Here is a 16,616-nt window from a genome sequence, read left to right as displayed (position 1 = left end):
TTATAGCTTCCTATGAGCATTTAGGAAAAAAAAAAATTTTTTTAAATGCCTTCCCAACACAAACTAGAAATCTCAGAAGGAGCAACTATAAACAATACAATAGTTGTTCCCTTGTTTAGAAATAAAGTATAAAATTCCTTTAGTTTTCCAAACTTAAATAAAAGGAGCAACAACATCAAAGAACAAGCAAAAAATAACAGCAATCGTTCAGCAATGTTCTGTGCCTAGACATTTAAAAAAGAAAGGAATCTTGTAGTATAATCACTACGTTCTGGAATTTCATCTATTTAAAAAGATGCAACTATATCTGAGAGTCGATCCACCACCATAAACCCACATGGGGGCCTCATCTTTTGGAATGGATTCCACAGCATCACTCTGTTCTTATGGGATGAAAATCAAAGGGAAAGTCAAAGAATACAAACCTGACCTGTCATGGACTGCAGGTTTGTGTAGTCCACAAACCGCTAGCTCCTATGTTGAAATCCTAACCCTCGATGTGATGGTATCAGAAGGTGGAGCCTTTGAGGGGTGAGCAGATCATGAGGGTGAAGCCTTTGTGAATGGGATTAGGGCCTTGACCCCAGAGAGCTCTCTCATCCTCTTTCCACCACATGAGGACACAACGAGAAGGCAGCTCTCTGCAACCTAGAAGAGGGACCTCACCAGACCTAACCACAGTGATGCCATGATCTTGGACTTCCAGCCTCCAGAACTGTGAGAAAAAATGTGTTGTTTGTAAGCTGCCCAATCTATGGTACTTGGCAGCCTGAACAGACTAAGACAGACCCAAACCTATCCTTTGATAAGACCGCCTGGGACTACCAATTCAAGCTATACTCTTGAGAAAACAAATTTCCTGACAATCATCTTTCTATCCATTCCTACATATCCTGGATCTTAAATTCAAAGTGTACAGCTCATTTTTTTTCTTTATGCTTAACCTCTGAAATCAAGTCTTACTTTAAACAACTCATAAACACACAAACAGATGCACACATGCATACACACATAAATGTAACCAAAGTACATACATTTTCTTAGAAATTCTATCAAAACAGCCCATGTATATTAAAAACCATCATGATTTACAATTCTGAATCTCATCACCCATCTAGAAGTCTAAAATATTCATTCAATATTATATCCTGTAATACATATTCCTAGCTTAATATTCTCAAGCTAGGAATTTATAAATGAAAAGTAAGTAAATCCCCTTGTTAATAGGAGAAAAATGTCCAAAGTACCAAATAAATCCAAATATTCTGATTCTGTTACTTACCAGCACATTCCTTTCTACGATACAAATGTCAAACCACCACCAACAAGCAAAAAAAAATTTTTTAAATGTATACTTAATGGAAAAAAAGCATCTTCAAGAAACTAAAGAGCCCATGTGTTATAAAACAATACAACTTGTAACAAGAAAGACTAGAGAGAGAAGAGCAGAGCCCTCTGGAGCTGAGTCCAGACATGACTTCTGGGTTCCGCAGCTCACTCACCTTACTTGGTGTTGTCTGTGCACTTGTTTTTCCCTCTGGTGACTTTGGTGGAGGATGTACATCAGATAGATCTAGTGCACCCTAAAATATTTTAGTTTAAAATTAAAATACATTTAAAAATAAAACACGAATATACCAACTATACTCCAATAGAATTTTAGCATTTAGAAATACTATACAATGTTGGTATTTTATTTCTTCTTTATTAAAGTAACCATTCTTTTTAGATTTTCCTCTAATTTTACCCCCTCAAAAACCTTCTACACATCCCTAGATTCTAATTACCTGCAAAATATTTCATTCATTCACTTTGAACAGGATACTGTCTCCACTGAAATCTGTCCCAGGTCTACCATTCCAGCATTTACTTCTTCACTTCCCTTCTCCCTATTCTCCAGACAAATAATATCCTGTAATTCTCTAAGATCTACTTTTTGCCCTCATTGACTTTGTTTCCCTACTTCATTTTATCTCAAGAAAAAATACTAAATAACAATTTTCATTAAAAATACTTTACCCCTTCAAATAGTAGTACACTCTTCCACTTTTCTACTTCCACACCTGTTCTAGCCCAGCTTCCACAGGAGTCATCTGTGTCTGCTGCCCAGTGCCCTGTCACCACAGGGTTCTGAGCACTGTGGTTAACCCAAAGGAGGAGGTTTTTAAAATGTTTCTTAAATGAAAATCACTTCCTACAATTCATCCACTACCAGCAGAAGCTCTATGACACTGTGTACATATTAACTATTGGCTGTTTGTTACAAAAATCCTTTTATGACTGACAGTAACTTTTTAAATAGGAAAATGTGCTGCTCTTCATAACTTCAGTTCTCCCTCTTCAGTCCCACTATTTCTGGTGGTGATACTATCTTCTTCTAGGCTAAAATCCTTAAACTGGCCTTTGAGAGCTTTTCTTTTCTCATATTGCCTTTTATGACCCTGCCCCATGCCAAAATATTAGTTTACCAAGTCTTGTTGATTCTTAAAAGGTCATCTTAATCTATTCATTTTTTTTTCTTTCTTAATCTTTCTTTTTTTTTTGAAACAGGGTCTCAGTCACCCAGGCTGGAATGCAGTGGTGGATCTCGGCTCACTGCAATCTCCGCCTCCCAGATTCAAGTGGTCCTCCCACCTCAGCCTCTCAAGTAGCTGGGATTACAGGAATGCACCACCACATCCGACTTTTTTTTTTTTTTGAGACGGAGTTTCATTCTTGTTGCCCAGGTTAGAGTGCAATGGCGAGATCTTGGCTCACTGCAACCTCCGACTGCCAGGTTCAAGCGATTCTCTTGCCTCAGCCTCCCGAGTACCATGCCCAGCTAATTTCTTGTTTTATTTATTTATTTATTTATTTAGAGACAGTCTTGCTCTGTGGAGTGCAGTGGCGTGATCTCGGCTCACCACAACCTCCACCTCCCAGGTTCACGCAATTCTCCTGCCTCGCCCTCCCTAGGAGCTGGGACTACAGGTGCACGCCACCATGCCCAGCTAATTTCTGTATTTTTAGTAGAGACAGGGTTTCACTATGTTGGCCAGGCTGATCTCAAATGATCTGCCCGCCTCAGCCTCCCAAAGTGGGATTACGGCCAATTTTTTTTGGATATTAGTAGAGATGGAGTTCCACCACGTTGGCCAGGCTGGTCTCGAACTCCTGACCTCAGGTGATCCACCCGTCTTGTCCTCCCAAAGCACTGGGATTACAGGCATGAGCCACCGTGCCTGACATTAATTTTTATATTTTTAATAGAGACAGGGTTTCACCATGTTGGCCAGGCTGGTCTCAAACTCCCGGCCTCAAGTGATTCACCTGCGTCAGCCTCCCAAAGTACTGGAATTACAGGTGTGAGCCACCATGCCCAGCCTATATGTCCACTTATTTCTATTCTTACTGCTACCATTCTTGTCTAGATTTGCCTTCTTACGTGTTTCACCTCCTTCTAGTCTGCTAACTTCTCCATATTTTACCAATCCAACCTCTACAAATCTTCCAAATGGGTATTCCTGTTCAAATTTTCAAAGGCTTCCACTGACTGTGAACAGTATGTTAAAAATCACTATGCCGGCTGGGCGTGGTGGCTCACGCCTGTAATCCCAGCACTTTGGGAAGCCGAGGCGGGCAGATCACATGGTCAGGAGATTGAGACCATCCTGGCTAACACAGTGAAACCCCATCTCTACTAAAAATACATAAAAAAAAAATTAGCCAGGTTTGATGGTGGCCGCCTATAGTCCCAGCTACTCAGGAGGCTGAGGCAGGAGAATGTCATGAACCTGGGAGGTGGAGCTGGCAGTGAGCCGAGATCGCGCCGCTGCACTCCAGCCTGGGCAACAGAGCGAGACTCCGTCTCAAAAGAGAAAAAAAAAAGGCATAAGGCTAGAAAGAAAGGTTAAGGCCACATCACACAGAACATTTTATAAGGGCTGAAGAATCTGGGACTCCTGAGTCGGCAGCGCACAGCCACTACAATCGTACAGAAGAAGGGAACAGAGGAAGGGCTGAAGTTTAAAAATAATTCTGCAACAGTGAATGACAGACTGAAAGCATGAGAACCTTTAGGAAGAAATGATCCTGGACAGACATAAGGACCTACATGGTAGAGGTGCTGAAGGAGATGAAAATGATCCGAGGGGCTCAGAAAACAAGAAAGGGCTTTAATTACCTACGGCTGGGGAGCATCCAATAAAATCAAACCAAAGTCACATTAAAGCGGGTGGGGCACAGCAACCTAATTCTTGAGGTGGTTTAAATGCAGTTGTGGTAAAAAATCAGTAATTTAGTTCAGTGAACTTAACCTATAGCTAGTTTTCTATAGCCAAAGTCAAAAGCTAATAAAAGCTCTAATTTTTTATTTCATTATAAATGACAGGTTTTCTTCCAAAGTAATAGAAAACACTAATAAATAATGAAGAGCCAAAACATACATCTTTGAGGTCTCTATTTTAAATATTTTATCTATTTGTTTATATACATACACACAAACTATTAAAATTAAATACCCAGATATTAGGAAGGGAAAACTAGCAAAAAATGGAGATGAGATGCCCAACTTAGTGGTTCAGCAACTTGGGGGAGTAAAACAACTACCTTTTGAGGATACAGAATTCCTATCCTGGGTCTATTTGACAGAATCACAGCTACAAAAAAGTCAAGGCAAACTTCAGGGGAGGCCTCAAATCCACGGGTCAGAATGGAGTACTGAAGAACAGCGATTCTGTGTCCATTTTCACATCACACCCACTACACAGGAATGCTACTGGGTGTCATTTTCAGGTACACATCTTATCCAGCAGAGAAGAGAAAGCCCTCCAGCAATTACTCTTTCTTCCACAGCCTGTTACCAAAGCTACTGGATGCAAGGTGGAGAGTGAATCCTTCCTGACAGAATAACTGAATCTAGAGCACATGTGAAAGTCGGCTCCTTGGGATGAAACCAAGGAGTCACAGGAATAGAATCAATGAAAACAGAGAAGTGAGCAGGAAGAACTAGAAGAGGGTTATTTGCAGGGAGTAAGGTGGGATTTGTTTTTGTCTTTATGTTTTTACTTTTTTAGAGGTAAAGAGAAGAAAGTAAGTTTTTCCACACAGGATTCGAATGTACTATTGGGTTATCCAGGGAGGTATGTTTTGTGAAGAGCTGGAAATTCTAGTTTGGAGCTAGGATAAAGGACTGAGCTGGACTTAGGCAGACTACACTGAACTTAAACAGTCATCCATACAATAACAAGAAACAGTAATACTAATACAGTCATCCCTCAGTATCCACAGGGGATTGGTTGTAGGACTCCACTGTGGACACCAAAATCCAAGGATGCTCAAGTCCCTTATGTGAAATGACATATTTGCATATAATTTATGTACTTCAAATCATGTCTAAATAACTTATATCTAATACAATGTAAATGCTATAAAAATAGTTTTATACTAGATTTGCATTCTTTTGTTGTATTGTATCCAAACATTTTTCTTTGAGATGGAGTCTCGCTCTGTCACCAGGCTGGAGTGCAGTGGCACAACCTCGGCTCACTGCAACCTCCACCTCCTGGGTTCAAGCAATTCTGCCTCAGCCTCCCAAGTAGCTGGGACTACAGGGGCACAACATCGTGCCCAGCTAATTTTTCTATTTTTAGTAGAGACGGGGTCTCACCATGTTGGCCAGGATGGGTCTCCATCTCTTGACGTCATAGTTCGCCCGCCTTGGCCTCCCAAAGTGCTGGGATTACAGGCATGAGCCACCGCGCTCAGCCAATCCGAGTATTTTCAATTCGCAGTTAATTGAATCCACTGATGCCTACTATAATGACACACAGAGTCCTCCGTGCCAAGCACTGTGCTCAAAGCTTCACACATCTTGCTTCCTCAGACCCCCTCCAGACCTGTAGGCACGATACTTCTGTGATCTCCGTGTTGCAGATAAGGAACCTGGGCACACGGAGGCTGAGTGACTGCAGGTTCACACAGCTAGAATGTAGCAGAGCTGGGGTTTCACCCAAGTAACCTGGTTCCAGAGTCCATGCTAGTGGTATGTTAAGGAAGAAAGATCAATCTAGACTCAAAAATGTGCATAAACACCACTGCAATGAGGTGAGCCAAAGCACAACTACTAAACAGAAAAGAAAATGAAAGGCCAGTTAGAAAGAGAAGAGAGTCCTTCAGGGGCACAGAAGCCAAGTGGGGAGAGGCAACAGAGGTCATCAAGACCTACAGATTGCTGGCCCCAGGAGACTGGGTTCTTTAGTTTGTTTTTGATTGCCTAGTCCCAGCACAGTATCTATCAAATAAGCACACAATAAAAGCTTGCTGAATATTGATAAATGAAGGAATGAAATTATATGCACAAGCTGAAGTGACAACTTGTGCTCTGAGCAAGCCGCCTCACTCCCAGCCAGCCCGGGATCTGGCTATGCTGTCCTGCTCCCACACTTGGCTGGCACTGTTCCAACTTCTCGGAACACCCTTCCCAATCCTCGCCCCACAACTGACATCCTACTCTCACTTTAAAATTGACTTCAATAAAATTTTGGCATGTGACAATTGCTTCCTCCTCTAAACTATTCATAATATGTTTGCAAATAATGTGTTAAATGACAATTCCTCCATAATCTTAAACTGTTATTTAAATGTTAACTTCCTCATTTGAGCACATTTTATGTTAAATAGCTTTGCGCTCTTCAGAGACATAGAAGTTTCTTATATTTTATCTTATGGTACCCACGAAGTCTATTTACCATGCCTTATATATATTAGTACTCAGGCAAGCTTTATCAATTTTCAAAAATTCTAATAGAAAGTATCCTGAGATTCACCAAAGAAAATAAGTAGGAAACCTATATAGCCCTCCACATTCTTACCTATAAATTGGACTAAAAGATCACATTTAATCAAATATCTGTAACAGTTACAGATGTTACCTATATCTATAAAACAGAGTATCTTCATGTAAAATTAATGTATGAAAATAAAAATTAGATCATTAATCTCATTAGCACAATTTCTAAAAAAAAGGTTGAGTATGAAAAGTACTACTAATCAAAAAAGTATAAGTTTGAACTGTTTCTAAACAGTTTAAAGCAAAATCAACAGCTTAGTTTTAAGCTTAAAGAGGCCTTTAAGTCCAAAAATTTATTAACTATCCTATAAATCAGCCCTTTTATATTTAACTAAGATGTTTTAATAAAAATAACAGCAAGTTGAGTGCTTCTGTTGGCTTATGCAGAGAAGTCTCAGAACACTGAGGTAGGGCCTGGTAGAGCCCACTTCATACACAGTATGAAATGAATGGAGGATCAAGCGAGGCAACGAGGAGTTGGGATTTGTTCCAGACAGTTTAGCTCATGACCCAACACTCCTGAGGATCAAAAACCAGAACAGATGTGCCACAGAATCAAGAGTCAGCACATTCCTAATTTTCATTAAAATTTGCATTGATACAATCTGAATGCATTTCATTTCGTTTTTAAGGAATATCTTCCAGTATGAAAACCTTAATTTAGGCCGGGCGTGGTGGCTCAAGCCTGTAATCCCAGCACTTTGGGAGGCCGAGACGGGTGGATCACAAGGTCAGGAGATCGAGACCATCCTGGCTAACATGGGGAAACCCCGTCTCTACTGAAAAATACAAAAAACTAGCCGGGCGAGGTGGCGGGCGCCTGTAGTCCCAGCTACTTGGAAGGCTGAGGCAGGAGAATGGCATAAACCTGGGAGGCGGAGCTTGCAGTGAGCTGAGATCCGGCCACTGCACTCCAGCCTGGGCGGCAGAGCGGGACTCTGTCTCAAAAAAAAAAAAAAAAGAAAGAAAACCTTAATTTACTATATATGCACTAATCTGCATCGCTAAACTAAGAAGCCAATAATTAAAATAGAAAAAGATAACACAGAATTCTACTTACTTCCCCAGTGGTTGGCCCTTTTTCTTTCTGTTGACAGCGCCTGATCACTTCTAATAATAAGGGTCCACCCACAGTACCTTCTGCTTCAATTATACCTAAATCTCGAGCTAAATTCTCTCGACCTTCGAGACCTTGCAGCTAGAAAAGATGCAAGTGCACAAAAAAATAGCAGAAGTTATTTTAAGAGTAAAGAAAATATTTTCAGAGTTTAAAAACATCTTTAAACTCAGAGACCGTCTTACTAATGAATGAAATGTCTATTTTAAAAAATTATGCCTATTTCTTTTACAGAGCCTCTACTTTCAAAGTTTTCATTAACAGGTGCAATCTAACATCGTATCAAAATTAACCCTACAGTAACACTTTTATTAGCAAGCTTTCAAGTAACACAAAGCAGCAACACTTGTGCCAGCTATCTGAAAGCTCATATGGCTTTTAAGAAAAACAGATAATCAACTACCAAAAATAATCTAAATGTAAAAAACTATCAGTTGTCAAATTCTATTAACTTTCAGCTTAATATTAACTCATTTGTATCAAAGGTTTCAAAGGATAGATGTAAAAATCATTATTCTTACTGTGCTAGTTTCAGGTTGAAAAACAGCCAAAGTAAAGTCAAGGTTAAAAAACTGAAGAAATTCTGCAACAAGACTAGCCACTAAACGACCTATAAAGATCAAGAAAAAGGTAAGTAAGCAAACCTTTAAAAACCGAATTTTTAAAATTAACATTATGAAATAGATACACTAAATTAAGGAAGAAAGGTTTCTAAATTTTTTAAGTTACAAATTTCTTCTTTGAATAACATGATTAAGTAATGAAAATCTCAATCTCCTAATTTTTTCACTGGGATCATCAGTCTGTAACTAACTGTAAGACAGTCATCTCATAGATTTCAGTGTTTCGCTTTTTAATAGTTAATATTGGCTTTTTGTAGTAAAACTGGCTTTAAGCAACATCCCAAGTATGAAAATATGTAATAGCAACACAGTTGTTGTACAATGAAATATTATTTTAAAATGAAGACCTATAAGAATTGCAGACTTAAAAAAACTCCCTGAAATTCCTGATTTCTCCCAAATGGTATCAAGATTCAAAAATTCAGAGATAGATAAACAAGAACAAGCTGAACATCTTACCGTCTTTGGTATTTAAAAACTTTTTCAGGCTCTCATTGACTAAAGGAGTTTTGTTCTGTTAAAAAAAAAAAAAAAAGGTTAAGTGTCCTGTGTTTACCCTAAAAACAAACACAAAATATAAAGTTTAACGTTTTCATCGATAAAATTATGGTATTACAAAATCCATTCTATAACTGTTAATTACTACAGGACTTACTTTGTGCTATTTAGTAATTTCTCAAAGTTAATATAACAAAACCATATATGATTTGTATTTATTTTTAATTTTAAATATTTTATAAACTTTTGAAAATATTTTCAAATACCTGTGTGAAATAAAATTAAATGTCAACAACTGTTTATTATTTCAAATATATGAAGTTTGATATTTTGTCATCTCAGGTATCTACCATTTATAGCATACTTATTATGAACAGGAATTTAATTATACACTTGTAATTCCCAGTTTATCCATGAAATGTGAGATGATCTTATGTGGCCCATAGGCCAACGTATTTTTGTAATTATACATTTGAATAAGTATGGAAAAAATACTTCTGGACCATCAAGCCTCTGAGTGTTGCTGAGAACAGGCTACAACAGGTGGCACATGGTAAGCTTCTTTAAGACCACATTAATTGCTGCTACAGTGGCAGCCTCATACACTGCTGATGGGAATACAAAATGGCATAATGAGTTTGGACAGCAATTTGGTTGTGTTTCTTAAAAGTCACAAATATTCCTAGCATGTGACCTAGTCACTTCACCCCTACTTATTTTCTCAAGAGAAATCACAGATCCAAGCAAAGACTTGTACATGACTGTTCACAGAAGCCTTACTTATAATACTCAAAAACTGGAAACAGCCTAAATGTCTGTCAACGGGTAATCGCTAAACTGTCGTATCTATACAATGTATTAATGAAATGATTTATGAATACATACTACAATATGAATGAATTTCAAATGCATTATGTTGAAGAAACCAGACCAAAACAAAGAGCACATACTACATGATTCCATTTATATAATTCTTAAAAAGGTTTGGGGTGGAGGAGAGGGTTACAAAAGGGGCACAAGGAAAACTTTTGAAGGTCATGGATATGTGCAGTACCTTGATTGTGGTGATCATTTCACGGCTGCATAAATTAATTATTAAAAAAATCAAACTGTACATATTAAATACTTTAACTTTATTGTAGGTCAATTATACCTCAATAAAGTTGTTAAAATAAAAGACAAGGAGAGGGGAGATCATAAAGGTAGTTGGTAGGCTGGTTTAGGGAATTCTAAGATATTAAGTCAACTGAAATATTTAAAGAGAATGGAGGGACAAGATCACATGTGTACTATAAACAGCCAGTCTAGGAGCAATGTGGAAAAATGACTTCAAGGAGATGGTGAGGGACACCACAGAAAGGGAGGCTGGCACATAGGAAGGGGATAAAGCAATCTGGAAAAGAAAAAACAAGCACAAAGGAGGCAGCAGAGCACTCCCTTGGGGACACTTCAGATATACACCTGACACACACAGAGCCAGGTGATGACTGAGCAGGAAGTAAGAAGAGCAAGGCTTAAGAAACGCTTAGATTTCTTGCCAGATAAATGATGGTCCAATTAAGGGCATAATATAGTGGGCAGTTTAACATACAGGTCTGAAGCTCAGGAGAGAAATATGCATGAAAGTTACATGGCTGGAGTTACTGGATGAATAAGGTCAGTCTGTGAGAGAGTACAGAATGACAACTGTGGATAAGTCTCAGTCAGGTGTACAGGAAAAAGATCATGCTAAACAATCCAAGGAGTGGTCAAAAAAAGAAAAACAGAACAGAAAAAGGTCTCAAAGGTCAAAGACGTTTTCAAGAAGGAGGAATCAAGAATGTCAATCACAGGCCTAGCGTGGTGGCTTACACCTATAATCCCAGCACTTTCGGAGTTTGAGGTGGGAGGAATGCTTGAACCAGGAGTTCGAGACCAGCCTGGGTAAAAGGAGAGACCCCATCTATACGAAAAAAAATTTTTTTAAAAACTAGCTGGGAGTGATGGTGCATGCTTGTAGTTCCAGTGACTTGGAAAGCTGAGGCAGGAGGCTGAGGTTTCAGTGAGCCATGATCGTGCCACTGCACTCCGGTCTGGGTGACAGGGTGAGACTTTGTCTCAAAAAAAGAAAAAAAAAAAAGAATGTCAAATGTCACAATCATCAACTAGGATAGGTAGGAACTAAAATATGCTCACAATTAGGAGACTCCTCTTGACTGCAACAAAAGAAATTACTTAGGGTGGCAGTGGTAGATTTAAGATTTTAAGGGATTGGCCGGGCGCGGTGGCTCACGCCTGTAATCCCAGCACTTTGGGAGGCTGAGGTGGGTGGATCACGAGGTCAGGAGTTCAAGACCAGCCTGGCCAAGATGGTGAAACCCCATCTCTACTAAAAATACCAAAAAAGGCCGGGCGCGGTGGCTCAAGCCTGTAATCCCAGCACTTTGGGAGGCCGAGACGGGCGGATCACGAGGTCAGGAGATCGAGACCATCCTGGGTAACACAGTGAAACCCCGTCTCTACTAAAAATACAAAAACTTAGCCGGGCGAGGTGGCAGGCGCCTGTAGTCCCAGCTACTCGGGAGGCTGAGGCAGGAGAATGGCGTGAATCCGGGAGGCGGAGCTTGCAGTGAGCTGAGATCCGGCCACTGCACTCCAGCCTGGGTGACAGAGCGAGACTCCGTCTCAAAAAAAAAAAAAAAAATACCAAAAAAATTAGCCAGACACGATAGCAAGTGCCTGTAATCCCAGCTACTCAAGAGGCTGAGGCAGGAGAATCACTTGAACCCCACCCAGGGGGCAGAAGTTCCAGTGAGCCAAGATTGCGCCACTGCACTCCAGCCTGGGAGACTGAGTGAGACTCTGTTTCAAAAAAAAAAAAAAAGATTTTAAGGGACTAAGGGCAGCCCAGGATATAATAAATGGAATAAGCATGAACATTCTTTTAAAATGCGGTTGTGCACGCCTGTAGTCCCAGCTACTCCAGAGGCTGAGGTGGAAAAATCAAGCCCAGGGAGCTGAGGCTGCAGTGAGCTATGACTGCACCACTGCACTCCCACCTAGGCAAAGGAGTAAGACCTTGTCTCAAAAAAACCAAAGCAAAGCAAACCAAACCAGGTTGTGAAGGAAAAAAACCACAGTGGTATTAAAAGCAGAATGTAAGTAAAGGAAAACAGTTTACTCCTAATAGTTATTTAAACATGTTTTCATGCTCAAAAGAAAAGCCACCAGAAAAGGATGGGGTCAAAGACACAGTAAATAATTAAAGACTTGAAAGTATACAGAAGACAGAATGATTATTCTTAGACAGGACAGAGCCTCTTCTAAAGCAGTAAGGAAAGAGGTACAGATAAATATAGACACGGGTAAACATTTTCACAGGTGAGCAATAGATTGAGGGATAGGAGAGGAGGACATAAAGTTAGGATCTAATGGCTTCTACCTTCCCTGTGGAGGAAGCAACAAGACCAAGTGTTCAGAGAGAAGGAAGCAGGGGTGACACAGAAGGCTACTGCACAGGTAGGGTGAAGAAGAGAGCTGCTGGGTCTGCTCAGGACCTAACCAGGTTGGTATCTGCCAATTTGCAACCTCAGCAATCCACATGGTTGACTGACTCCTCTCCAGGAGCACATATGTGTAAAATGGGAAGAGAGTTAGTTTGCTGGGTTAAATGATCATTGAGATGTCTTCCAGACCCCGAATGACTGTAAGGCAAGGTAATTAGGGGTCCAGACCCATAGGGTCCAGAACAAAACGCCACTAAGAGAAGACTGACGCCTGCACAGACATGGAAAGGGCAAATAACTGAAGATTTTTATGAAATTAGAGATTAGGTATACAGGTCTAACGAAGTGAGAGGGCAGGAGACTGATATGTCATAAAGCAAGAGTTTAAGACTTTGATGATGGTTCTATTCTTGTTGACAAATTCCAGAATATTTACTCAGGATGGTTGGTGGGACTCAGAAAAAGTTAAATTACCCACGTAAACATAGAGAAGTGGTTGCACTTTTAAAATAATCACTGTCTTTTTCATTGTCAAAATAATTGAGTGGTCAGATAATTTTGGGAAAAGTTGCATACTACATACCCCGTTTTCATAGGAATTAGTAACATATCAGCTTATTAAAAGATCTGAGTGAACCTGCACTTAACACATTGACAATGGAACCATTTCTTCAAGAAACTCCTATGAACTTTTGTTTCAGATTTAGCATTGGTATCAGAGTTACTGCGGTACCTTAACTTTAAGATTACCCCCAAATTCAAAAACTATACGAAAAAAGAATAGTTTTGGCTCTCTCTCAATAGTAAGATAATCCTTAACAGTTCAAAATTATCCCTAGCTATACATTACTATAAACTATTTTTAAGACGGTTTTTAATGAACGAGAAATTAAGTATTAACGAACACAGCCATGTTAAAATCTGGAAACTTCATACCTCTACTTTTTCTTGCTCCTCTAGGGCTAAAAACACAGCTGCTCGGAGTTCAGCCTTAAAAAAAAAGTTAAGAAACAAGAAATTACCATTTCAAGACAATTTTCACAACAAGCTCACATTTAGCCAGCAACAAACACAAGCAAGGCAACGAGCTGGGCGGGCAGGTGCAAAGGCCAGAAACGCCTTCCGAAACGTTCTCAGTAACACAAGCTCTGTGACCCCCAGGCTTTGGCTGGACGCGCTGCTTTCCCGCCGCGGATCATGCCCAAGTCTGAGGAAGAGACGCTGGGGCCGCGCTCCAGGGCCGAGGTGCGGGCCGCCCGTGTGGCCCCCAGGCCCCACGGTCCCGCCCCCACGGAACGCAGCAGGGGACGGACCAGGCGCCCCCAGTCCGCGGTGCCCTCCGGGACCACACGAACGAACGAACGAGCCGACCTCCTCTGTGGGGCTGGCAGGACGGAGGCCCTGCCGGGGCGCGCCCCCAATGCCCCCCGCCACAGGTCCCTCGCCAGGGAGGCGGCCTCCTTGCCGCGACCGTTGTGACGACCGCTATCCACACAGGCCCTGCAGATCCGCCAGACCCGGCCCCAGCCTCCGGCCTCACCTTGATGCGGTTCAGGACCCCGCTGTTCTCCAGCGTCTGCACCAGCAGGTCCCGGAGCTCCGTGTCCTCCTCCGCCACCACTGCAGCCGCCGTCGCCGCCATCTTGCTTCTCCAAGACAACCGCCCAAGCCACGCTAACGGCCAACGGCTGTAGCACGGTCCGCTCGGCGCGCGCGCTGCGCAGCCGACGCAGCCAAGGCCCCGCCCCGACGCCCAGCGCGCTATCCCCGCCCCCTGGCGACGGGAGGCGGGGCATGGAGACCTCGGGGTTGACGCTGGGCACCCGGCCTTGCTGAGCGCCGGACCACTGAACCGCGAAACGCAGGGTGGGCGCTGGGGGCGGGGCTTCGGGGCGCGGGTGGGCACGCAAGGGGCGGGGCGTCGAGGCGTGGGGGGCGGGGCTCGGCGGGGCCTTCAGCGGCGAACCCGTTGGCCGCGGTCGCCTGAGGCGCGAGCTTTGAACCCGGCGAGAGGTGAGGAGGAGGCGCCCTCGCGCGTGGAGAGCCGACTCCGCCTGGACTCCGCCGCCCACGGCCGCATTCCCAAGCCGCACAGGATCGCCGGAGTCATGTTATTGACGTAATTAAAGCATACTAGCCTAGAGCTGGGCGGACTGCGGAAAGGAGGCCCCGAGACCGAACCTGCGGCCCCTGCAGCCCCGCGGGCGTCGGGGAAGGGACTCCCGAGAGGTCGCGAGGGGCGGAAGGCCCTGCGGGCTGTCACCCAGAAATAATGTCCTGAGGTCCCCTAGCCAGGCGAACGGACACTGCTCGGCCAGGGTCTCCGAGGCTAACCGGAAAGGCGCTAGGCCCTGGTGCAGGGGCAGGACGGCCCCAGGAAGAGCCGAGGGCCGAGGAGGGCGTTGGGTGGGCTCCGCGCTGCCCGAGCTGGGGCAGCAATCTCCACTCCCTCCTGCCTCGCGGCCCTCCGCCGACCGCCGGGCGCCCGCGGAGAGTCCTGCACCTCTTCTGGGCCCTGGAAGCCCCGTCCCGCCGGAGACTACGCGCTCTCCGGGTGTCCATCCCGCCGCCTGGGCTGCCCCGCGCCCCTCGCCTTGGCAAAACCAGCTCCCCGGACCGAGTCCTGCCTTGGAGAGTGCGGGTGCGCAAGGTCAGCCGAGCTGTCGGTCCTGGGGTTTCGGGGTGCGCCACTGTATGGCGGCGTAAGCCGAGAAGTGCCCGAGGCCGGGCTCCAGCAATTGAGAGGCTGATTTGGCCACGGTGAAGGACGCTCCTGGAGGAAGGAAACGGGAATCAGAAACGGGCCGCGCCTCTCCCGAGGATGGCGTCGAGGGCTTCAGCGCCTCAGGGTGGGCGGGAGGGGAAGGCAGTGTGACCCGCGTGGCCGACGGAAAGGAGCAGCGGGAGCCGTCGCCTTACTGAAGCTACGGGAAGACAGCCGGCCTCGCTGCGATGCGCAACCCTCACCCTGAAGCCCTCGGCTCAGGCGCCAAAGGAAAGGCTCCTTCGGGCAGGACTCAGCTTTCAGCTTAGGTTTTTTTCCTTTGGCTAAGTCAATTGCGGTGCCGAGTTGTATTTTCCTTTCACAGAGGTGTGTCCAAGAACCATTCTTGGGAGACGCCTGCCGGCCGCTTTGGGATAGGGCCTGTCTGCCCATACTGGCTTCCAAACGCCTCTGTGTGTTCCTGTATGTGGGTGTGCACAGACCACAGGATGTCCACACTGGCTTCCAAATGCGTCTCTGTGTTCCTGTCTGTGGGTGTGTATGCACGTGTCACGTGTACACACAGATCACAGGGCGTCCACACTGGCTTCCAAAAGTGTCTCCGTGTGCCTGTCTGTGGGTGTGCATGCACGTGTCACATGTGTATGCACAGATCACAGGGTGTCCACACTGGCTTCCAAATGTGTCTCTGTGTTCCTGTCTGTGGGTGTGTACACATGTGTCACGTGTATGCATAGATCACAGGCGTCCACACTGGCTTCCAAATGTGTCTGTGTTCCTGTCTGTGGGTGTGCACGCACGTGTCACATGTGTATACACAGATCACAGGGCATCCACACTGGCTTCCAAGTGTGTCTCTGCGTTCCTGTCTGTGGGTGTGCATGCACGTGTCACGTGTGTACACACAGATTACAGGGCATCCACACTAGCTTCCAAATGTATCTCCGTGTTCTTGTCAGTGGGTGTGTATGCATGTCTCACGTGTGTGGGCACAGATCACAGGGCGTCCGCACTGCCTTCCAAAAGTGTCTCCGTGTTCCTGTCTGTGGGTGTGCATGCATGTGTCACACGTGTACGGGCATTCACAGTGGCTTCCAAATGTGTCTCTCTTCCTGTCCATGGGTGTGCATATATGTGTCATATGTGTATGCACAGATCACAGGGTGTCCACGCTGGCTTCCAAATGTGTTTCCATATTCCTGTCTGTAGGTGTGCACACATGTCATGTGTACACACAGATCATGGGGTGTCCACACTGGCTTCCAAACATGTCTCTGTGTTCCTGTCTTAGGTGTGTATGCCCGTGTCATATGTACACACAGATTACATGGCGTCCACA

At 44.0% G+C, this 16,616-nt stretch overlaps 1 protein-coding gene across 5 annotated transcripts in view; it reads right to left on the bottom strand.

The window, feature by feature from the left end:
* The window catches only part of CEP43 (centrosomal protein 43), a 42,491-nt gene extending 28,207 nt beyond the window's left edge, over positions 1-14,284 (bottom strand). For all 5 annotated transcript variants that reach the window (XM_050787052.1, XM_050787055.1, XM_050787053.1 and 2 more), the window contains exons 1-6: positions 14,093-14,284; positions 13,489-13,542; positions 9,029-9,083; positions 8,468-8,556; positions 7,890-8,027; positions 1,503-1,583 (exon numbers count right to left, since the gene is read on the bottom strand). In XM_050787052.1, coding sequence (XP_050643009.1) covers positions 1,503-1,583; positions 7,890-8,027; positions 8,468-8,556; positions 9,029-9,083; positions 13,489-13,542; positions 14,093-14,194 — 519 coding nt within the window. In that variant the 5' untranslated portion in view covers positions 14,195-14,284. The remainder of the gene's footprint in view (positions 1-1,502; positions 1,584-7,889; positions 8,028-8,467; positions 8,557-9,028; positions 9,084-13,488; positions 13,543-14,092) is intronic.
* Between the last annotated feature and the right edge of the window lie 2,332 nt (positions 14,285-16,616).

This window comes from Macaca thibetana, chromosome 4 (assembly GCF_024542745.1).
Source record: "Macaca thibetana thibetana isolate TM-01 chromosome 4, ASM2454274v1, whole genome shotgun sequence".
NCBI classification, from domain to species: Eukaryota; Metazoa; Chordata; class Mammalia; order Primates; family Cercopithecidae; genus Macaca; species Macaca thibetana.
The sequence above is the reverse complement of the archived record's forward strand: the minus strand, read 5'-3'. Positions and strand labels throughout refer to the sequence as shown.